A 25,530-nucleotide genomic window follows, 5' to 3' on the forward strand; every position below is an offset into this window, starting at 1 on the left:
ATTCTCGTATCAAAATTGAATGACATATACCTTAAAGTAATCCTTTTTGGATTCAGTGTCCGGAGCTTTTTTCTGATTTGGCCGCACAGAAAACAGCTCCGGAGACTTAATCTCAAAAGGGATTAACCTTAAAGCAGCCTCTAAAAATAATTTCCAAACGTCCAAGAAGATCGACCTATTAATAAATCTAAATAAAAAGACTAAACCTAAAAAATAACATTGGATGTCAAATGCTTGCCTTATGGTGTGAAGGGAGGTAGGATCTTTAGGAAAGCAATTATTCAAAAAAAAACACAGATCCTAGAAACATTTGGACACGTCGCACTTATTGTAACTGTGTACGAGGATATAATAAATTTAATAAAACAATTAAAATTTATCCGTAAATCAGGGGAGCCAGTTGTTTGTAGGAATAACAGAGGTATCAGTGTATGGTTGCCTTGGTAAATTGTTTACTTCGTTATTACTATAATGCTGACAGACTTTAACGTGGTTGCCTTGGTAAATTGTTTACCTCGTTATTACTATAAGGTTGACAGACTTTAACCTTGAAACGCATACTCTGCACGTTGACGTACTCCCAAACAGTTAGAGCGGGAAAACGCTCTCGGGCCCACGTGGGGTCTGGGAGTAGGCCAGAGCGTCAACACAGCCGCCCAGCCACTAGTATGACATACTCTGACCGAGTTCTTCGGTCAGGTATCCCGACGGCTGGGCTCCGCCACCAACACCAGTTGGCTCTAGTAACCTACTAACATCGACCGTGAGAGGCCTGTATTGGTATTCGAGGTCGTTAATAACCCCCAATCATCATCACCTTGAAACAAATAACCTTATGAGCTTTAATCAATGAGGTTTTAGGAGTGGCTAAAATCACCGAGCATATTTTCATTCTTTGAGCACTACTAAATAAGTATGTTTTGATTTTTAAAAAGCTTTCAACAGTGTAGATAAAAAAATAAAGAAGTAGAGTATTGGGGGGGGGCAACTTTCTGAAAGTTATAAAAGACATGTATTCTAACACACTATATTCATGTAAACTTGGTACTGTAACTTGTATGATGAACCCTTTTTAGCAACCCATGAAGTAAAACACGGGGATAGCCTCAGTCCCACCTTTTTATTAAATTTATTCGTTGACTTCCTGGAATCAACATCTGCTGACAATGGTCATACTAGACCTGTGAGTTGAGATAACCATCTATAAATAGTCTACTTTATGCAAATGACTTAGTAACTATATCAGAATCACCAACAGGATTACAAAACTGTACTAAATCGCTTGGTGAATACTGTAATATAGATGGAAGCTCAACATAAATGTAAATAAAACTTAATTGAAGTTATGATTTTTTTCTAAAACAGTAAGAAGAGTAAATATTGAAATCAGGTATCTTCCATTTGGATTTAACGACCAAAAAAAATGGAAGTTGTTAAGTATAAATATCTTGGAATAACTGTAACCAATAATATACAATTAAAATATGATGCCGAAATCCTAGCCCAAAAGGCCAGGAGAGCCTTCTTTGGCCTTTAAGCTAATATTCCATCTTCAGATAATTTATCCGTACAGAAATAGTTAAAACTTTATGAATATATGATAGCACCAATCTAACCTATGGTTCTGGGATTTGGGTAGCCGACCACAAAGCCAACTGGGAAAATTAACGTAATTTTATATTAAAAACAAGTATTATCTTTAAAGATAAAGATAACCGACGCAGTAAAATTATTCCTTTTACGTATAATTTTCTACATTCCATTCGGGAAATAACACATGACACGCAACTTTAATTTTCGATGCAGTTTTTTTTTTTTCGAACGCCGCTAAGTTATCAGTCTTTGGCCAATCGGGAAACAGAATTGCGATCAGGCGATTTGCGTTTCCATGGAAGAGCGTCTTTAAGGTCAAAGGGTAAAAAGTGAAACTATACCGACTACGTTGGAAAAAAACACAAAATTGATAATGTGACATATTCTAGCTTAGGTGTGCACAGCAAGACCACCAAATGAATGTAGTAATTCACACAGAATTAGGACTAGCACCATGCATTATGCTTAAAGGCTTTTAAGCTTATCTTTATATACTTTAAACGACAAATGTCAAAAGATTATATATATAATACCATTTCTATTTCCCCTATAATGCATATAGACGGGAATGTGCTGTAATATATTACTGAACACATAATATTGAGATAATACTGTATAATACTGTTTGTAAGAATTGATTTTCTATGTCAATACATAGTTAACCCTTTATAACTTCATTTCAGTAAACTACATTTGTAACTACTAATTAGTGGAGGAACGTCAACGGTACGGAACTGGAGCTGCCTTGGAGTTTGAGTTGTGACGTTTCACTGGGAATTTCGGATGTTTTCTTCAAACATACAAGGTAAATATAGAGAAATAGCAGACGACAATATTCTGAACATAAACAAAGCTAAAAAAAAAAGTTAACCATGCCAAATTATAGACTTAAAAACGTTGTAAAGAGAATTGAGGTATAAAAAAAATGGTTCAAAGACTTCCCTTTTCTCTTTGTACATATACCATAAATTTTGTGGCTTCTTCATGTGTTTCAAAAACCCAAATTTTTGACAAGTACAGTTCAGTACATCCACAAGTCATAGTATTCATACTTATAAGCATGCAAGTGAACACAAATAATATTAAAAAAATGCCCAAAGATGACAAAGAGTCAATCATGTGTCATGGAAAATTGTGTACAAGGTCAACACTCAAGTTAAAGAAGATATTCAATTCTCTTGTTTGTCTTCAGTACTTCACAAGCCAAACTGGACAAAAAGCCCTACTTTTTTTATATTTAAAAATGATTTTCTAATATTAAAAAAATAATTTATAATATTAAAAAAAAAACAATTTCTAAGATTTTCTTAATATAAAAAGTTCTACTATCGTGTTTAATATTAAAAAAAAACAATTTTTCAATATTAAAAATTCAATTTTTTATATAAGTGACCAATCGGTCCATATATTGCCAATATTCCACGAGATTCTAATATTAGAAAAGAATTTCTTGATATTAAAAAATAATTTCTTAATATAAGAAATTAATTTTCTGAAATAAAACAATTCTATTTTTAATATTAACACATCAATCTCAAATATTAAAATCATTTATAGAAGATGCTGTGCCCAGTCGACATACTGTATGACACAGTGTTATCAAGTGATGTACAAATTAAACCGAAAGTGAAAATACATGGCTGGTCATATCAAGTCAAGTGAGTTTTATTGGCCTCAACGTTGACCTTAAATTACTAGGAGAGTAGTCACAATAGTGATGTCATATTCACTAATTTGCATATTTATATGTAAACCTCTATTTTCATATAAAATTGTCTTTAAAATTTTATGCTCATTTAGTCTAATTACTGAATATTTCTTTAAAAATTCCATGGATAAAAAGAGTTTTATTGGCAGTTTAGGGAACCAAAAGAATTTTTCAATGATCTTAAAAAACGAAAAAGTTATGATGATTTAAAGTTGATGCCCCATGCCACTCAATGGATTGTTTGCCAACCAAAACCAAATCACAGGTAAGTGATGACATCAGGAAGAACTCTCCTATTGTTTATAGTTCCTGATCACGATATATTACGTGTTATAGAAGCAATGTTACTAAGCCAACTTAAGGTATTTTCATGGATTATTTTAAAATGTATCTAAATTAACATCCCTGTGGTTGTGATTTATAGGACTCTTAGCTTGAACATATAATATGGAATAGGCATTGCCTATAAAGAAGCACAACGGTTCTTTTTTTCCAGTATTAGGTTTCCCTGTAAATGACAAATAGTTCTAGAAGAGAACATTGACTATTCATATTTATTAGGAAGATTTTGACAAAATTTTCAAGCAAAAAATAGGGGTTTCATCTAGTTCATGCATTTTGACTATAAACAAAAAATGAAAATATCCGATGAAAACATGAAAGATAAACATAAAATGCGTGGTTTTATGTTATAGAACTAGGGTTTCATCCTCCTACCTCCTTGGATTGGCCTATGAATTTTTAAATGATGTGTTGCTCCCTTGGGGGTATCGGCCTATTTTGACAGGTTTATGAGTGTGCACCATACAATATGGCATATACTATTAAAAAAAAAACCAAGCCTTTACAAGACAGATATATATTGATAAGTTGATTACTAAGATGATGAATAAAATTATGATTAAAATTAATGAATTATTATTAAACTATTTGTGAGTTTTGAACCGCACACATATCATGCATTTGTCTGTTTACCTAAAATTCTGGCATTTTAATATTGTTTTGTCTTCAGAACTGAGTTTGGGACGAAAATAAAGGGGACAACATTGATCGCAATGTGACGTTCTCATAATGTAAACATTGTTTGTACTTCCAATCCTCTTTTCCTACATTATAGTTAGATTTTTAGATGCTCAAGAATTATTTTTTTTACATTTTGAAATAATTACTGGGGGCTTTTATTGATATTTTACATTCTCTTCATGACATCACTTTCGGTTGAGGAATTCTTGTTCTCATCATTCTTCATCCTACTAACATGCATGTGCATGTTGCTGTAGAGCTTTCCCCTCTTGCTGCAGCTTTGCTGCAGCTTGAGCAGTGCTCGCTTTGAAGCAGAAAAAGAACATACTTGAAAATACAACTGCACAACTATTTGCAAATTCAGGGCTATAGAATTTGGCCATTTGGGATAATTTCTGAAAGTTTTCTTGATCTTGAGGTCAGAATGATAAGGTCATGTGCACAGTTAAGAAATACATTTTTAAAATAATTTTTTCAGTGAGGCTTTTGTTAAAAATGGTATCATCTTTTTCCAAGACAGGACAAATTTTACATGAACATTACTGGTAATACATGTATATGTATAGTACCTGAACTGATCCATCCAACTAAAATTGCGATCGATCATGGATCACCAGTTTCCCATCAGTCACCGATCTGTCAAACCAATCCATAAAATCGGTGATTGCATCACATGAACACAGAGCAGTCAATATGTTTTACAGATTCCATTGTTTCGTTTGTAAATTTTTACACATATTTACATAATGCAATAGATTTAAACTCAGTTAGATACTTTTATTTTACTTTTGTTTTGTTTTTAACAAAATACAATATGTGGATTTGATATCTTAAATTTAAGGTAAGTTCAGAATGGTAGTATATTATTTTGTTCCAATGGAAATTCTTAAATTTACATGAACTGATCATCCATCCTTCCACATAACAAAAATGTGATCAGATTGGTCAGAAATCATTGGTTATCCATTAATCACTGATTATTCAGTCATCAATCTGTCAAATAGTCGGTTCAGGGACTGCTTACTAGTATATTGCAAGTAATAAATTAGGTACTGTTCCGTCCAAGAATCAGGCAAAATGTAAATAAGGTGTGGCACATGAAGTAAAAATACAGATTTTTATTGCATTATCCAAGTATTTATACCTCATAACCTGAATGAAATTACTGTCAAAGTGTTTGAAAAGTTTGCCTTTAAAAGATATTGATAGTTCAAGTTTGTTGAAATGCACTAGGGAAAAATGGCAGGAAAATTTTCCCAAACTTTTTCCTTTTATAAGGAGTTAAAAAAATATCTACATGACCAATACTTCAGGATGAATTGTATTAGCTTTTCAGTTGTTTTCTAGACGTATTTGAATATATTTAAGGCAAAAAAGACCAAATTTAGAAAAATGATGTGCCACTCATTGCCTGATTCTTACCCAGAACTTAAAATACATTTAATCATACAATTATGGACTTGGGAATAAACTTTCATGAGTTTAATCATGTTTTCTCTCTATTGTAATTTCAGATTTCGTTTAGACAACCAAAAGAATGAAAAATGTCCAGTTCACAAGGGAAAGAAAATTTTGCCAGATTTGCCCATCTTACCTTTGGAATCTGTCCTAGAGCTGTGCGGACCTACTTTGACAGTTTATCTGAGTTTGCACCATACAATTTGGGCAATAATATTCGACAAAACAAAGCAAATATTGATAAGTTGATTACTCAGAAGAGGATAAATAATGAACAAAAAAAATTGCTGTTTGTAAATAGTGGTAAGTAGGAATGGTGATTGTTATATCCTCTGCTTGAAAAATGAAGTGTGTTGACAGTTTTTATTGTTTTATTTTCATATTCCTGTGTTTTGATAGGCATTTTTTCTCAGTATGAAGCAAAATTTGTGGTTGTTTATGTTGTCATACCAATGTGGTCAGTAGTAGTTAATCAATATTCAGTCAATAACTTGAGTTTTAGTGTTTTGATCTCCATGAAATTGTACCAGCTAGGAATTGAAACCTGAAATTGACTTTGGGAATTGTAATTTAAACAGGCAAGGAATAATAAGCTCTAAAGGGACCAAAACAAATATTTTCCTGATGCCTGGGCAAAAACATTAGTAGATAAAAAAGTGAATGGATCTATTTGAAATTGTGCCACAAGATGCTTTATTATGAAAGAAAGTCTGGGATTGCTTTTGAAGGTTGGGCTGGAATCATTAAGGAAATGAAGACCAAGAACAGGCCTGAAGCAATTGTTTTCCTGGTGTTTAGAAAGTAACTTGACTTTTTTATTGAATAGATCATGTAGTTACATGTGGGTCTCATTTAAATTGTACAACACAGTGCAGTACATAAAATGAAGGCTGGGATTACTTTTAGGAGTTGTGACTTAAAACTGTTCAGGAGTGAAGGTTCAAATATTTAAAGGAACCAGAAAATAGTCTTTTTCTGATGTCTGGACAACAACTTGACTATATTCCCTATGGATCTCTGTGAAAATATACCACTAGGTACCATACCACAAAAAGAAAGCTGGGAATTATTTTGGGGGATTATGCTTTCAACTGTTTAAAAAAGAATGAGAGGCCAGAAACAATTGTAAGGATCTTTTTGAAATTGTACCATGAGGTATGTTCCCAAGAAAGAAAGGCTGAGATTGATTTTGTTGTTTGTGACTGGAATCCTTAGGAATTAGGGACCAAAGAAGGAACATTTTGATTCTGGTCAAAATCTAACCCTGTGTCAAATATTTTTTTTAAAAATGAAGAGCTGTATCATGCAATACTGCTTTGACATCTGGTTTTATCAAGCTGCACCATTTGAAGCATTTCTTATGCCCAGCAACTTAAAGATTGGGGGGCATATATTTTTACCCCTGTCCCTTGGTCTGTATTTCCTCCAAGTTTTTGCACAACAACTCAAAAATGCTTACACTAATTGAAATGAAACTGGGGAAATGTATATATCCACACGAATAAGCTTCCTTTTGTTACTCTTCAATATTCTGTCATTCACTACCATATAATGTGAAAGTTCCATTGTTTGTGTCCAGGGGTACCAATTTTCATGGTTTTTGTAGGTAGGCCAAACCACAAATTTGGTTCCCAAGAAAAAAGATCTTCATTGCTGTGTGTACTGAAAACTTCAAAACCATGAATTCAATAATCCACAAACTTGTGTTTCTTTCCTCATCCACGAACATTGGTATCCACGAATTATAGTACTTTTACAGTAGTAGAACTGATTTGGCGTTGCTGTTATTTAGTGTTACTTTGGTTTTCCTGATATACTGCTTTGATTTCTAATATGTCTTAGCTTATGAAATGCTGTTCTTGTTTTTCTCAATCTGTTTTAATATCTTTCTGGGTGGAGTCTCTAATACTATTTAGTACTCTGTATAATGCAATTTAATTGTTTCAGGTAACCCTGATTCTTCATCCTTTGACATTACCTTAATGGTATGTTTGATTCGGAACTTGACTAACATAAAGTCACCTGTGAATGGGTTTGACAAGCTGCCATTACCAGGGGAGATAACACCTGCATCTGACCTAGCCAGAATTAAATATTACAGAAATTTTATTGCTCATCATGGCAAAGATGAAATTGATAGTAATGTCTTTCAGTCAGCATGGTGTGAAGTTACAAATGTAAGTAAAACTTTTTACATGTAGGATATTTTTTGTGCAACTGCAATACTTTTTTGAAGATTATGAAAATAAATATTTAAAATTTAACCAAAATCTTTAAAATGTGAATCTTTTAATTTGCTGTTTGATACAACCTAGGTGATACAAAATGATGTTTCATCCAATTATAGAACTGATGAAATAGATCCTGCCTCTTATATTTATTGCAAAATGATTTTGATAATGTGCATCTCTTGATGTAATGCATGATGTATTTTAGTTAAAACATTTTTTTGGTGTCAGAATGAACAATGACCTGGATTACAATGTCATATTCATGTATCACATGTATATTTATGTATAGTATGTTAAAAACATGATATTTTAAATTTTAAGTGTCAGTCTCAGTAAGAATCAGACCATGGGCAAAACCTTGCCAAATTTTGAAGTGTAATTTCACTATTTGCACCATCAGAATCATGAATAAAAAGACAAAAGTTGCTATATCACTTTGGTAAATTGTGTTATAATTTCTTTAAAATGCACTGAAAATGAACATTTCAAAGGCAGAGTTATCAAAAACTTCTTGAGCAAAATAATGGTCTTTTCAAATAGAGTAAACATCATTCAGTGAAATTATCTTGTCAGTTATCAGTGGGTTTTTGACATTAATGTTTCTAATTTTTCCTATTTACCTGATCCTTACAAAAACTTGCCCTTAATATACATATGAATGGTTTTACATGTAGTTTTAATTCATAGTTATGCACTTCCTGAATAATAAAATAATTTAAAGTTTGTTGTAGTAAAAATTGCATACAAAATGTATATCATGTTAACATTTAAAAAGAACTGTTTCACTACTAGATCAGGACATCTTGTGTTCCTTTTCTGGAGAAACAACTTGTCAAGTGTATCAAAAATGTCAAAACAAATAAAAACAATGACAGTATAAATGTTATTCTATTGACTTGAGCTTTTAATTTCTTGATTTTAGGCGGTGGACAGGCTTTCCAATGGATTACTGTTGCATGAGTGCAATGACCTTAAAACCAAGACTCTTGACCAATCAAATCTCAGTATTCTCACAGAAGTAATAAATATTTTCCCTGAAATAAAGGAATTGAAAAAAACAGTCTCAGGTAATTCTTGACATTATTTTTATGTTTAACAAGAATTGAATTGACCATTTTTCATTATGCATGAGTTATAGCACTTTAAATTTCAGCTAAAATTGTTTGACCTCATCAGGACATAAAACTAAGCTTTGATTGATTTTGTTAAAAATTGAATTATATTGGTGAAGTGTTATTTGCAGAATCTTGTGTAATTATATTTTTAGACGTAAGACATTAATATGTAAATTTTAATTTTTAATTTAAAAAAAAATTGGGCTCTGCCATTCTGGTCAAACATTTATTTTAATTACAATAAACAATTTTGTAGGTTTCATAATGAGTGAAAGTAGAATTTTGCAAAATATCAACTAAAGTTTTAGTTTCAACTAACTCTTACATTGTAGGAGTACATCCATGATGTGATGTACTGAAAATGGCAGTTTTGAGGTTGAGACATAAAAATAGTGGAAAAACCACAGGCACTTTGGACCAGGATTTTTTTTTTTTTTTTTTAATTTTCCTCAAAAATATCATTAAATCATTTTGTCTCCATTTTTGAGTTTTATTTATTGCTGTTATACTACGCCTAGTTTTCATCTTTATACTTGATGAAAACTAGGCATAGTATAAACAGCAATAAATAGCAAGCGGACATGTCAGAGAACATGCATAATAACTCAAATATGGAAACAAAATGATGTAATGATATTTTTGAGAAAAATTAAAAACCAAAAATCCTGGTCCCAAGTGCCTGTGGGAAAAACAATAAAGTTAACAGTATATCCCAAGAAGTAGATAACAACCAAATCATAGAGAATTACAGTTTCATCATGTATATATCAATAGTAAAATCAAAATTCAGTAGCACTCCACATAAGAATCATACAAAATGTGATTTATGGTTTGGAAGTCTACATATCTTTATCTTTTGAAATTTAGGCTTTTCATATTACCTTTGTTCATAGGAGATAAAAATTAAAAAATACAGTAGAACCTGTTGAATTTTCATACTGGATTATCTCCTTAGAGTAGACAGATTGGAATGAATAATTATACATTTCATCGTGTAGACCTATAAAGCAACTTAATAACAAAAGTAAAAATGTGTAGCCTAATTTTTGGGGTGTATCACATACTACAGAATTTGCATGATTGCTACTTAAGTTAAATGCACAGATATTCAGTGCAGTTATATGAAGGTTTTATATAAGGGCCATATATGACCTTTATCCTACTTCCAATTTGTATATCATTATTCAGTTATATCCTGTAAACCTGAACCAATTAAATCATGTGACCTCACAAGGACATACAAAAAACCATGTGACAAGTACAACTTCATAAGGATGCACCAATGGCTTGATGTAAAAGATTTATTTTTAATCTAATAAAGAAAAAAGAACTAAAATAGGTAATAAAGAATATTCACAAAATCAGGGACTAAAAATATTAAAAACTCCACAACAAAAGGCAGCTGAAAGAGGCCAATCCCTTGCTCCATGTTATGAACTGCTCGTTTTAGTTGTAAAGTTCATGAAGATAGTGCTTTTACATTGTTAAACAAGTTTTGTTAATTGTATTTCTGTAGTTTTATACAACCACAATATTATGCTGTCGTCTGGGTATTCATTGTTGTTATCATGCGTTTAAACGAACGCTCCTATCGTGCTTTTAAACGCACGATAAATGAATGCTCCTAGCGTGTGTTTAAACCCATGATTGACAAATTCTCCCACCATGCGTTTAAACGCATAATGAACAAATACTCTTGGAGTGTAAATAATAATATTAACAAAAAATAATGAAAGTAAAAATAGAAAATGGAATTAATGAAAATATATAAATTAATAATAGCAAAAAATATAAAAATAACAGTTGAATCAGTGAAATAAAGTACAAAAATAGACGAATGCTTTTATCATGCGTTTAAACGAACACTTCTATCGTGCGTTTAAAGGAACACAATACGATGTGTAAATGCACAATAAACGATGCAGGAATGCTAAAATGGGAAACGTGAATGTTTCCAGGAGTGTAGTAGTGAACGAAATGTCATGAAATTTTGTTGTAACTTTACTTGCGAATAGAGGAAGCTTGCTATTCAAAATGGGGTCACTGGCCCCAACTGTTCTACAAAAAGGGCCAAATGGGATAAAATAGATTTTTACCAGGTATTAAAAATTGATGTAGGAAGTTTATTTCGCATTTAATTTTGTTAATTCTCTTTTAATTAATTCACCTGGCCCAAATGGCATCTATTGTTGCCCGTCATTGTCATTGTTGTCTTTAACAATTTTTCAAAACTCTTCTCCTGTAAAACTACTTGACCAATCATAACCAAACTTGCTATGAATGTTCCTTAGATCATTCTGCATATAACTGATGTGGGGATTTTTGATCCATCAAAATAACATGGTCACCATTACCAGAAATAGAGCATAGGGGTCAGACAGAAGTTTTTCTCATATACAATGAATCTCCATGATTGTAAGGTTTAGCCAAGTTCTGACATGGGGTAAAAGTGTTCAGCATGATGAGATCTATCTCTGGTCAAGTTTTCGTTTTAATCTGTTAGGTATAGCCAATTTTTTTTAATTGCCGATATGATCCTTATTATATGGCCTACAAAAGTCTGCATTAAGTTAAAGTTGTTATTGCCTTTGAAAGGTGAAAAATTATGTTTCTAGCAGTTTTCAGCCAATATCTTGACAATATTAATAGATAGAAGGAAACTTTCAATTAATGAAATGATCCGTAAGTTCTACCAAAGTCCTCATTTGAGTTAAATTCGTTGTTAGAGTTATTGCCCTTAAAAGGCAAAAATTTACAAGATGAGCAATTCAGACTCCTGGGAGCGTCTTGTTTAATTTGTTTCCTTACAAAGTACTGTGTTGAGAATTCTTAAGGTAGATCAAATCTATTACATGGAGCATTATTTTCTCTCATCTTGCAAAATCATAGAGAAGTTTTTTCAGTGAGCAAATGGTGTTTGAAAAAGGTGCAAAATAATTGTTTTTAAATTATTCAAAAATATTTTATATTTTATTTTTATATATAACTTATATATGGTAAAATTACAAACATGTACATCACAAACAATCTTTCAAGGGGAAGATAATTGGCATAAAAATGTTTCATAGATATGTAATGGGAATTTTAGATTTGAAATATTACAGGAGAAAGAGTTCGGTGACCCCCAATTTTTCTTTTTGAAATACAAAATAATGTTGAATAAGTTTTCTTTACACAAATCTTTAAGAAATTTTATCAACTAGTTTTTTTAAAATGAAAGGGTTACAAATAGGTGATTTCCAACAAATACAAAAAAAAATATTTTAACAAATGAATCGGGCTACACTCCAAAAAATCTTTTTTTTTTAAATTTCTGGTCCAATTTAGAATTTTTTTTTTCTTCTGAAAATCCATACTTGCATTTTTCAATTTGCTTTTGTATATTTCCCACTGTTTTTGAGTAACAAAGAGTCAATGGGAATTAAACTGTCATAATTTGGAAGACTTTTTGTTATTTTCTTAATCTGTTTTAAATGACTTAAAGCAGAACTTTTTACTTAAATTGAATTTCAAAATATTATGTAGTATTGTATCCAAACCAATTGTTTCATCCACAAGTCCATATGTTGAAGTGTGTCAGAATTAAGTAATATTGTGTTTACACTTGTTCCAAGTGAACAGAGTTTAACTTGCTTCAGTCGTATCATGCTTGGTGAAGCTTTTTATTAGTAGTTACTTGTATAATTTTTTTTCTGTGTTAGGGCCTTATGGAAGATTACTTTGTAAACTAACTGTGTAGCCCTCAATAACATTCTTTGAGCAACTCGGCGGGTGTGTACTTTAAAATCATATATGTAATTACTGCAAAAGTGTATAAATATTTTTTACATGTGTGAGTAATTTGCCTCCATGCTGTCAGTTAGCAGAACAGGTAAAAATGTGGATTTTCAGTATTATTTATTCAAGTAAATTTTGTGAAGAATTTCTACAATCATCGTATCATTAGCATAATGATTTTGGAAGCCTTATTTTCCAAGCTTTGCAACGGTATGCAACTTTAAGATGTCATTTTTCCTGGAAATTCACAGTGAAACTTTGAAAATTACTTTTTTAACATGTAAAGTAATGGAAACGTTAGAAGTGGTTAGTGAGACCTAGATAAAAATTGCAAGAGTTGTAGTTCTTGCTTTGGTTGTTTTTTGAGATAAATGCATAGTTTCTTTCAAAATACAGCCTGTCTGTATGCCTGTATGCTGAAAGTACTATAGTTAGGCAAACTTCGGTGTATGAAGATCTAAAAGACATCATTTTTTGATTTGGTTTTTTCTGCACCATGGATCACCTCTAACATTGAAAGTGTTTGAAATTTATATGGATTGGTACTTAATATTTTATCTCTCACTCTGATAGTTATACCCCAACTCAATGAGTGGGTGGTATATTGGAATCATCTTGTCCCTCCGTCATTCCACCTTCCCAAATTTTGTGGCAATTTTCGCAGCTCTCATTGCATGAATTGATTTCAAATTGGGTGTTTGGCTTTATATAGATTGAGCGTATGTTGTAAGTTATTTCTGATGCTGTCAGATACCAACTTCCTGTACAAGTAGGGCTACACTTACCTTGCAGGACATGTGCAACTTTATGTTTTCCATATCAATCAGTTCACAAACAGAACATTATACTATTGCCCAACCACTTTCTATTTGTATAAAAAATCATTGGATAAGACATACTGTGAAAGTGCTATTGTTCATGGGGTACTATTTTTCCTGGATTTTGTGGGTAAGGTAAACCACGAAATTTGATTCCAAATAAAAAGGATTATTTTCCTTGAATTGTATGACAGCATCCTGAAAACCACAAATTCAAGAATTCACAAATATAAGTACTTTCACAGTAATACGTTGTTATTCGATTTATTTCCTTTACTTTCAGACTTAAAGGAAGGACCTGTAAGATCATTGATTGGTGAGTGTTAAACATATCTTTACATTTAGAATGATATTTAAATTTATACACATTGTTTTGTAATTCTATTAATTTTCTCATACTGATATGTACGGTATAGAATGTGGGCTGAGATAACCATCCATGCATTCCTCTCACTCCTCAGCTCCAATAGGATTTTCAAGTTCCCTTATACCTCATTTACTGATCAATTTTGTCGACAACAACAATGAAACTGAATCATTTTTCATGCTACGTTTTATGGTAGTATAATGGTATGGCACTGTCATTAATGCTGTCAGTGGACACTTTGTTTTCTGGCAATAACTTAAATATTAGTTGGTTTATCTTTACGTAATTCTATAAGAAGGTTTTAAACCACAAAAAAGAAGGTTGGTATTGATTTTTGGGGTTATGGCTCCAACTTTTTATAAATTAGGGCCAAAAAGGGGCAAATAACATGCACTTCATAGAATTTAACAACCAATATATAAGTAAAAGAATAAGAACATCTGTGATATTGTTCCACAATATTCTACACCACAATAGTCAAACTGCAATTGATTTTGCGGTTAAGATTTAGACATTTTAGAAATTAGGGGCCTAAGAGGGGTTTCAGAAACATGCATTTTCCAGATGTCTAGACAGTAACTTGACTATCAATGAAGTGATCTCTTTGGAATTGTGTTACAAGGTGCTATACCACCAAAGAAAGACTGGGATGGATTTTGGGGTCTAAGATTTGAACATTTTAGAAATTAGGGCCAAAAAGGATTTCATAAACATGCATTTTCATGATGTCCAGACAATAACTTTACATTTAATGAAGATCAACAGGGAATCTCTTTTGAAATTGTAATATAAGGTGCTATTCCACCAAAGGAAGGGATTGAATTTCTGAATTTTTTCCACTAGCTAAATTTAGCAAGTACTGAAAATTTATACTCGCAAAAGTTAAGTTTTTTGGGTGATATCTTGACTTACTTATATGACACACAGGATTCCACTAGCAAATTTTTGCAAGTGGAAATAATTTCTACTCGCAAAATTTAATTTCAACTTGCATTTAGCAAGTATTTCTCCTTAAATTTCATCACTGCAAGGAAGACAGGGATTGATTTTAGAGGTTATGACTAAAACTTCTTTGGAATTAGGAGCCGAAAAGGGGCCTGAAACAAGCATTTCCAAATGTCTGGACAATAACTAGAATAAAGAATAATGCTTCTCATATAAGTTTACTTCAAGGTACCATACGACAAAAGGAAGACTGGGATTACCATAATATTTGGGGTTGTAAGTAGAACCAAGTAAATATAGGAGTAAGAGGCTACAAAGAGACCTGAAATTACTAGGTGCTATATATACCTCTAGGGAAGGTTGTGATTGATATCACTTTTGACTGGAACCAATTAGGAATAAAGACCAAAAAGTGACCACTTCAATTCTTGTCAAATTCTTATCCTGTGTCTAACTTCTAATTGTATTAGAAATTCAGAGCTGTATCAAGTTTGAATGGTGTGTTCACATTTGCCTCAGGTAGTACAATGCAGTTAGGTCATTTCTGAAAATTTGGTCTCATTTTGTTGAAATAAAGCTGTTTTGAGGCAGTCCACACAGAAATTTCTAGTGTTTTGTCATAAAAAAGTGCATATTTTTTAAATCCTTGGTGTGTGGAGGTTTAAGTCATTTATAATTAATTTATTGATTATTGTTATAAATTCCAGTAGCCATGGTAATATACTGAAAAAAATATTACTGAGTTTTAGAACAAATCAGGGGTGCTTTTCCAAAACTAACAGCCAAATACTATGTTTTATAAAATATCAGGCACTTAGACACTACCACAGGATGAAAGCATGCATGAACTTGGTGGAAAAAGGGTAAAAATAATAAGACCCTTTTCTATTCATTCTCTCACAATTTTTGTTCCAAAAGTTCATGCGAAATAAAGTATTTTGAAAATCAGCTCTCTGATGCTGAGGAGAGACCCTACTTCGGCAGGGTACTGAAACGTTCCGAGTACCATTCTTCATTTAAATGACACCTGTTTACCATTACATATATTACATCTGTCTATGTATAAATGCTCAACTACATTTAAACAACATATCCACCAAATTTCAACTTTAAAGTCTAAGTTTTACAAAATTTGACAGGGTAACTTGGTGTGCAAAACAGTGTGCCTTAATATAACTGTATAGTGCACCCTCAATAGTTTAGGGTTTAACATCTGTGGCTGTATCAAGCTGCCCCCTGTGAAGCATTTTTTATTTATATGATGCTTAATGGAAATTTACATAAAAGATTTCTTAGCATCTATTGGAGGGACTCATTAGATATTTAGTATATTGCTTATGTGTGGTGACTTGTACAGTGTCCTTCTGTTCCAGATTTGACTGAAATGGTTAAGTGGGGATATTCTTATCATGATATAGAGTACAACATTAGTTATTGTTTTCTATTAGGCCAAAGAAAAATATGTGCGGTTCAGATCACCTAAGTGACCCTAGTTTTTACTGCCAACCCTAGACTTTGTTTTTTGTTTTGTTGCCAAAATAAAACACTGACCGGCTTTAACTTTCTACTCATGTCTGGCTTATTAAACTCTCTGAGTCATATATACCATTGCTTAGTTCTTTCATCATGGTAGCAGGAGTAACAAGGAAGGTTTGGAAACACATATTTATATTGACCTTAAAGGTGGCATGAATTAATGAAAATGACAACCACAACTTATGTAGTTAAAAAAAAGAATCACAACCTATTGACCCTATTTGTTTCTTTGAGGTGACCAGAACCACACATATTTTTTTATTTGGCCTTCTTTAAGTTCATTGTTATTATTTTAATTTAAGCTGCAACAAAAGATATGATGGATGGAAAGAATATGGAATTATACTCACCACTTGCTAGAGTTGAGGACAAGGCCTTCCAGCTTCTCTCCAATCAAAGGATAGTTGTTTTATCCGGAATTGAAGGAAGTGGCAAAACAACGCTTGCTTTTCATCTGATGAAGAGACTTGTTGATTCCAACTGTGGTATTGATAATTGTTTCATTCCTGTAGAAGTGATTGAACCAACAGACCTAAGAACACTTCTTGATAAAGCCTGTACTTCAAATAGCTATGTCATTTTGATGGATGATCCATTTGGAAAATCTAATTTTGGAAGCAACAAACTTGATGATTGGGAAAAATACTTCCAAAGATTGAAAAAGAAGATAGACGAAGGTGCTTTACATTTGATAATTACAACAAGATATGATATATTCTTGGAGTGCAACCATGTTTTCCATAAATATGATTGGCTGGAAACTAGCTTACTTAATATGTCTTCTGAAGAATGGGTCCCAGATAGCACTGAAAAGTGGCATATGCTTCGAGCTTTCTGTGACAGATTAAATATCTACATGCAGTACGATACATTGGATGAGTTGAACGTTAAAGAGACAGAAAGTGGAGAAGTCCCTAGTTTGATAAGTAATAATTTAATTGGTAAGATCAGGAAAACAAATCCTTCCATAGGTTTTCCACAGTCTTGCTTCTTGTTCTTCTCTAATGCTCACATTTTCAAGACTGGTTTGTCTTTCTTCAAAAATGCAAGACAAGGCTTAAAGAATGAGATCAGCTTCCTTTATTCACGTTCTGAGTATACAAAGAAGGTTTATGCAACTCTTGTTTGGATGTTATTCAGAGGGGGACAAATGGAACTTGAAACAATCAGTAATAATTCAGAGATACATGAGGAATTAAAAACTCAGTTAAGCATCAGATTCGACAAGACAGATGTGAAAAACATATTGAAACATGAAGATAAATATTTCAGGCTAAAAGATTCAAACAATGATAATTATTGTTTTTCTCATGAAACAATACTTGAGAGCATCTTAATATCATTCTGTGACGAGTCTGAGAGACAGGAATTACTACTGAAACTTGCCGTAGACAACATAGTTCTTGAATTTATAAGATCATCAGGATACAAACCAAAAAATGGGGAAGTCTGTATTCAACTTGATAAAAGCCTTGATGAAAAACTTTTAGACAAACTAATAGAGATATGTCCTGAAGATAAAATTTTTACTTATTATTTTAATGACAATGCCCCTCCAGAGATGAATATTGTAAAACATAAGACATTTCAGGACCAAAGGATGTCATATTTGTTGCTAAAACGGGTACTAGAGAGGAACATCATTAATAGTCAATGTAGATTAGAGCAATTTTTTATGGACATTTGTGTGCAAGGCCATTTACCACTTTTGGAAGAAATATTGAAGATTTATGGACCGGAAAACAACAGTTCTGGTTTTACATTAGGACAAATTAATATCAGATTGTGTCTGAAAAATATAATAACTTTTACAGACAATGATCTGATACTACAAAGACTAATTGAATATGATCCCAACCTTCTTAATTTGAAGATTGACTCGAATGAGACTAGAACCTCACACATTACAGTTAATGGAGGTGTTAAGTGTTTGATTCCAATGATTTCATATGCAATAGGATCTATTACACAAAAGAAGTGTGTGAACGTAATGTTAAATAATGGAGTAGATTTGAAGGTTTATGATGAAAAGAAGAATAATCCCCTTCATTACTGTGTACGACGTTGGTGGAAAGACGTGATTGAAGAAATGATAGAACGAGAGCCACAGCTTTTGACAGAAGTAAACAATCAAGGCCACACACCCCTGCTAAAAGCTGCATATCGTGGAATGCTTGAAAATGTAGAATTTCTTCTCAACTACCAAAATGATATGTTACTGGAAGATTTTGATGGAAACAACATTTTGCATCTGTGTGTAAAATGTTGGGCATGGCCAACCATTATTGACAAAGTAATGGAATTAGAGAAAGGTGTATTAAATATTAAAAACAAAGAAGGAAAGTCTCCTATAATGGTAGCAAAAGATGTGAAGACATTTGAGGCGGTTTTAAAGCACTGTCCCGATTTAAGCATCAGGGATAAAGAAGAAAGCACCGTGCTTCATTGCATCATTTCATTTTTGGAAGATGAAACTATATTACAACGACTTGCTGAAACTCATCCTCCATTACTAAATGCCCAAAATGTGAATGGACAAACACCTATACTATTAGCAGTTAAGCATATTAATAGAAATACCATATCCTCTTTACTTAAAATTGGTGCTGACATTGATATTCAAGATAATGAAAACAACAACATTTTACATTATTGTGCCAAGTATAATTTACCTGAAATTGCACTTATAGTTTTAGGGAGGAAATTAGAATTTTTAAACTCTGTAAATTGCTATGACAGAACAGCTTTAATGGAAGCAGCATCCAATGGGCATCTTGAGTTTTGTAAGGCTTTATTGCAATTCAGCCCTGATTTGGCTGTTGTAGACAATGCTGGCAACAATATACTACACTATTGTCGCAGTAATTTGGAAGACATATGCATCAATATTATGGGACAAAAGTCTGATCTGTTGTACCAGAAAAACAATAATGATTGTACTCCAATCATGACTGCTGTTCAGAGAGGATATGCAAATATTGTTAAAGTTATGCTTAATCGTGATGAGGACTTGAAGTACATTAATCAAGCCAAAAGATATACATTGTTGCATTTTGCTGCATGCAAAGGAACACCTGAAGTTTGTGAAGTTATTATTGCAATTGATTACAAACTTTTAGTTCAGAGGGAGGCAGATAGTTTAATGACTCCACTGATGTTAGCGGCATGTAGATGCAATGACGAAACTTTTGGTTTTCTTATTACAAAGTCCGAAGATTCTGGTTGTTCTGACAGAGATCTCAACACAATTTTTCACTTATGCGCAAGAAACATTCTATTAGAAACCAACTTCAAAAGAAGGAATAGGGAGTCTGTTTGGTATACATCATGTATCAGAACTTTACAAAATGATAATACAATTATATGCAATGAAGCTGTTGGTATGGGAACACCAATTGTGTATGCATTAACAAGAGGTCGTTTTAATTTAAATGTTCTGCCAAAAGATCTAGTTGGTATACACCTTATGTCTTGGACAATGAACAGATGGTGTGAATTGTTTTCCCTAATGAAAGAAATGGTCAAGACAGGATCAAACTTTTCTGATAGAGATAAAGAAGGCTGCAACATTTTACACTTGATATCCTGTCCTTACCTACATACAGGGTATGAATTTTGTAATATTGCTGAAGTTATAATTGATTATACCATAGAGGTTAATCCTAATTTATTGAATGAGAGAAATTCACATGGATGCACTCCTTTATTATTCGCAGCAAAAAGGAAAAGCTATAATTTCACATACCTGTTACTGAGACACAGCCCAGACACCTCTGTAGAAGATCATGATGGTGTTTCATTTAGGAAGCTTATTAAAACAGACAGACTCCTGCTTGTTTCGTGGATTTCAAGTATGATATTTCTGTTTCACTTTTACAGCTACAGGTATCGTGTTTTGATGTCATTGGTTGATTTGTACTGTTTATATAAACAGTCATAGGAGATTCTCAGGACTGGTTGTTTCTATTTTCTTTTAAAGACAGATTTATTTGACATGCATTAATGTTAATAAGCTTAGTCGCATAGGCCATGTTACAGCTTTCCTCTAATTGTTAAAGAGGTGCATGTATCCAAACAAAACATATTGTGTAATTGTGAAAGAGGTACATGTATCCAAACAAATCATATGTGCAGTCATATATGATGTCGCACTATCATGGTCTGTTGACACATTGTTTTTCATGCAATGTATTATATAGTTAGTTCAAGTCTACTATAAATATCCTTGGTTGGTTGTTCTTGATGAAATTTTATAACAAGGTTCCAAACCACTAAAGGAATGTTTGAATTGAATTTTTTGGGGTTATGGCCCCAATCCTTTGAGAAGTTAAGGGTTGTGACTTGCCCCATATAGGATTAGGGGGTAAGAAAAAAAGCATTTCCGTGATGTTTATATGATAACTTGACACCAGTAAAATTGCACCACAAAGTGCCATTCCCCCAAAGGAAGGTTGGGATGAAATTTTGAGGTGGTGACTGGAACAGTTCAAAAGGTGGCCACTTCGATTTGTTTCCAATTACTACCCCATGTCAAATACATTTTATGTAACTGCAATCAAACTTCAAAGCTGTATTAAGCATGAATCATGATCATGTGTCCATATTTTAATACCCCAATTGTTCAAGGTTCAACCTTTGCAGTTATATCAAAATACGCTCTGTGAAGCTTTTTCTTATTATTACATATGAACATGTCAAGTAAAACTTTTAAACCCAATTATTTGGATAATTACCCATACATGATTTTTGTTTGTTTTTTTGTTTTTTGTTTTTTTTTTTGGTATATCATGATATAAAGATACATAATATACTAAGTAGAAAATATGCAGTTTTTCCCAAATGTCTTTTGGGAATGACATTTCTAAAGCTAAGGCTGAAACATGCAATATTAAGTTGTGAATTTGTTAAAAAAATATTATATATTGATATTTCTTGTTTTTACATGCTGTTGCTATCAATAATTATTGAATACATGTTTCCACAATACAATTGTATTTCTTTATTTTCTTTTTCCAACTCTTATTGATATAACGTCAGAATTACAGTTATAAATGGGAAAATATGATATGATGCTTACCCTGACTACACTGCAAAGGCTAAATTTTGGGAAGAAATAAGACTAGTGCTTATCCCTTTATATTGAAACTTTGACCTTTATTTTACTCAGGAAAAGAATTTATGGACGTATAATGGTAATTAAGAGTAATCAAGGGAACCAAGACTCCAGTGGAAATCAGAAGAATGTATTCCTGGGACATAGACCAGACATGGAAAACAGACACACACAACAAAGAACATAAAATAACCAAAATAACAAAAGTAAATGAGCAACCCAGACACAACTAAAAACTGAGATCATGGACCAGGTGCACCAGTAGGGTAAGCGTCATCTGCTTTTCTAGAGACCCGCCGAGCTGCCCATAAAAATTTAAGTCCGGGGTAGACAAAAGAGAAAGGGAAAACGTGTAACATGTACATGCTCTGTCATCGTTGTCGTTATCGTCCTCAACTCTCATTTATTTACGATAACTCGAATAACTTATCCGATTTTAACCATTGTTCCATGGGACATGGCAAAGGGTCCTGTAGTTCGGGGTTTTTAGACGATTTTTGCCCCGCCCCCGGGGCCTTTGAAATTAATGAGCTGCAAGGGGGAAAATATGTGTTGCCATTAGATTTGATAAAGATCGTTTACTGTTAATTCGATTCTGATGATCTGTTTTTACAGGATAGACTTACCTTTTTTTCGTTTCGGGGTAGATGGGTTACGAAAGGGGGCCACAGAAAAAAAAAACAACAAATAAACAAACAAAAAAGAAAAAATGAATAAATGGGGCTACGCCAAAGAAGTGAACAAACTTTTTTATTAGCAAACCTGGCCTATGTAAGCTATTATCACCGAATTGGTGCCTGTTGTCATCGGGATCGTCTGTAAAATTTTGTTCAAGCTTCGACTCATGATCAGCAGCTACTCGACAGATTTAAATGAAATGTGGCATGAATAATCCTTAGGGTTTCCTGCACTAAATTGAGTTTGGATTTAAGATCCGTTAAAAACGTGGCCACAAGGACTACTTGACAAACATATGGGTAAAGTCACCTCACAAAAACTACAAGGGATCGAGAAAATGGAGGTGACGCTCCTTCGGTTTGAAGATCTCTACAAGTCTCCATTGGGTTGAAGTTGTAAGAGACTCCTTGTTAGAGTTATTGCCCTGGAAAGGCAAAGAAGGACTTTTTTGCAGTTCATAGCCAATATTTTGAAAAATATAATAGATAGAAAAAGCGTTCCATTGATGAAATGATTCTTATAATAGGCCCTCTACAAATCTTAACTGCATCGAAGTTATAGGACAATACAGTTATTGAAAGGAGAAAAATGAACCGCTTTTGCAGTTTTAGCAGAATCTTGAAAGCCATAGATAGAACAAAAACTTTAAATTGACTAAATGATCTCTACAATAAGCCTACAAATGTCTTTACTGGGTTAAAGTTGAAATATGACAGACTTCTTGTTATGTTTAAAATGCAGTTTTTAGCCAACATCTTAAAAATAATATAGAGAAAAAAACAACTTTCAATTAATGAAATGTGTACAATAATGCTTACAGAAGTCTCTGTTGGAGTTGTAGGATGACTGTGTTGTAGTTATTGACTTTGAAAAGCGAAAAAAATTTGCAGTTTTTACCCAATATCTTGAAATTTTTAAGTGGTGAAATGATCCTTATAACGATGCTTACTAAAGTCTCTATGGGTCGAAGTTGTAAGACTACTCCATGCAAGAGTAATTACTCCTGAAAAGTGAACCAGGGGACTGGTTCAGGCTCCTCGGAGCTACTAGTTTTTGGTTCAATTTTATCAAATGTTTTATCTCTTCGAGTTAATGAGGGGCCACGCAAAAACAATAAAAACAAAAAAACAAAAATAAACTTGTACTTTTGATCCGATTATGAATTTCTTTTTTATCAGCTTCTAAAGAAAAATCGCTGCTTTCAATCAGATTTCAAATATTTCTTACGGTTTTTGAGTTATTTGGGGCCAAAAGGGGCCACGCCAAAAAAAAAGAACACAACTTCAAAAAAAATATCCGATTTTAATTTTTTGATGGAACCCTCATGAAAATCAATGCCTGCATTTTTCAATCAAATTTCAGATATTTCTTTATAATACTATTTTGTTTCCTTTTATGTAAATCTGGCTTATAAATAATGTTAGCTGTGTGATATTTTTTATAGCAATAAAATGTAATGTACAGATATAGTCCGAATTTCCTCTGACCCTGCAACCCTCCTCTTTTTTATTTGGATATTGATATGTCAACCCGACGTATCAATATCCAAATAAAAATGAGGAGGGCTGCAAGGTCAGAGGAAATTCGGACTAGTACAGATAGTGAATGCTAATTTTGATTAATTATATTATTTTTTGCCTTTTTCGAATGTTGAATGGGGGACTTAAAATACCCCAACACTTATCTGTCTAAGAGAAAAAGAGTCACTTTTGCTCCGAATCATTGACTGTTAGAAGTTTTAAAATATAGCAAAACGTCGACCGGAAACAACGAAAAAAAATAACGAAAAAAGTTACGTTTTGACCCTATAAAAGCCTATTGCAGGACATCGAGATTGAAGAATTCAAGGCTAACCCACCTGACTGCTCTTGCAAAAACTCTCTATTCAAATATGGTCCTTCACATCAATACGGGATATTTGAACATATTAATCGAAAACGAATCTTTCCGTAAGGTCCATTCTAAAGGTCCCAAGTACCGCGAGCCACGCTCCATAAATTGGAATTATAATTTTAAAGTTCTTATGGACGCCGTGGAGGACTACGCACGGAAATTGATTTATAAAACGAGAACAAGAAGACATTGATTCTCTGTCTGAGTGGACCGGGTAAAGGCTGTGGGGTCTTTAATTTTAAAAAGTATGAAAGTTTTAACTAGGTCAATGAGTGTCAATGCTATATCAGTTTTCAAAGGATACTACAGACACTGTGAAGTCAGCCTCATATCTTGACCTACACTTAGGAATCGATGGTAAAGGAAAACTATTGACAAAACTTTACGACAAACGTGATGATTTTTCATTCAGAATTGTCAACTTTCCTTTCATCTGTGGCAACATCCCTTCAGCACCTGCGTATGGAGTGTTCATATCACAACTCATACGTTATGCCAGAGCTTGCCGAAACTACGCAGACTTTTTGTATCGCACTAGAATTCTAACAAATAGGCTTCTGGAACAGGGTTATGTTGCTACAAGATTGAAGTCATTACTACAGAGGTTTTATGGTCGTCATCATGAACTCGTGGATCGTTATGGTGTATCCATCTGCACCATGAAAACTGATTTATTCAACGGGTCATAGTTTTCCTTTCCTCGTTTGTCTACCCCGGACTTGACTTTTTATGAGCAACTCGGCGAGTGTTTCTAGAAAAGCAGGGGACGCTTACCCTACCTGTGCACCTGGTCCATGCTCCCAGTGTTTAGTGGAGTCCGAGTTGCTCATTTGCTTTTGTTACTTTGTATGTATGATTTTAGTTACTGTATGTTCTTTGTTGTGTTTGTCTGTTTTCCATGTCTGGTCTTTGTCCCTGGATTACATTCTTTTGATTACCGCTATAACCTTGGTTCCCTTGATTACTCTTTCAAAGACTTCGATGTAGCAAAACATTACTATACATGACAAAATATGTTGTCGTACCAGCAGACAAAGCCCAAAACAACATTGTTTTCGTCTTCAAAACGTATTGCGTCCAATGTTTATCATCAGAGGTATACAAGAAAACATTCGCAGTAATAAGACCTATACTGCTACCACACTCTCCAAAGAAGAGATAGTCGAGAACTATAAATCTGTGATATCCTCTTTTGCTCTCCCTACCAAAGACGGTGATTGTGATCTACCGTCTATGTAATGGATTCATAAACTCCACAAGAATCCATACAAACAA

The 25,530-nt window shown here is 33.0% G+C and overlaps 1 protein-coding gene across 3 annotated transcripts; it reads left to right on the forward strand.

Moving 5' to 3' along the window:
• The first annotated feature begins 2,358 nt into the window (after positions 1 to 2,358).
• LOC148609946 (uncharacterized) lies at positions 2,359 to 21,560 on the forward strand. 3 transcript variants are annotated; one of them, XM_088541578.1, is made up of 6 exons: positions 2,359 to 2,398; positions 5,839 to 6,085; positions 7,730 to 7,959; positions 8,936 to 9,080; positions 14,007 to 14,039; positions 16,874 to 21,560. In XM_088541578.1, the coding sequence occupies exons 2-6, from the start codon at positions 5,869 to 5,871 to the stop codon at positions 20,509 to 20,511; spliced, it is 4,263 nt and encodes a 1,420-aa protein (XP_088397704.1). In that variant the 5' UTR covers positions 2,359 to 2,398; positions 5,839 to 5,868; the 3' UTR covers positions 20,512 to 21,560. The 3 variants fall into 3 exon arrangements, with proteins under 3 accessions (XP_088397704.1, XP_088397703.1, XP_088397702.1); XM_088541577.1 differs by having other exon boundaries at positions 2,373 to 2,507; XM_088541576.1 differs by lacking the exon at positions 2,359 to 2,398 and adding an exon at positions 3,148 to 3,251.
• Positions 21,561 to 25,530: the final 3,970 nt, after the last annotated feature.

This window comes from Perna viridis, chromosome 8 (genome assembly GCF_037379345.1).
Source record: "Perna viridis isolate PV_CMFRI_1.1 ecotype Kerala chromosome 8, ASM3737934v1, whole genome shotgun sequence".
Taxonomy (NCBI): domain Eukaryota; kingdom Metazoa; phylum Mollusca; class Bivalvia; order Mytilida; family Mytilidae; genus Perna; species Perna viridis.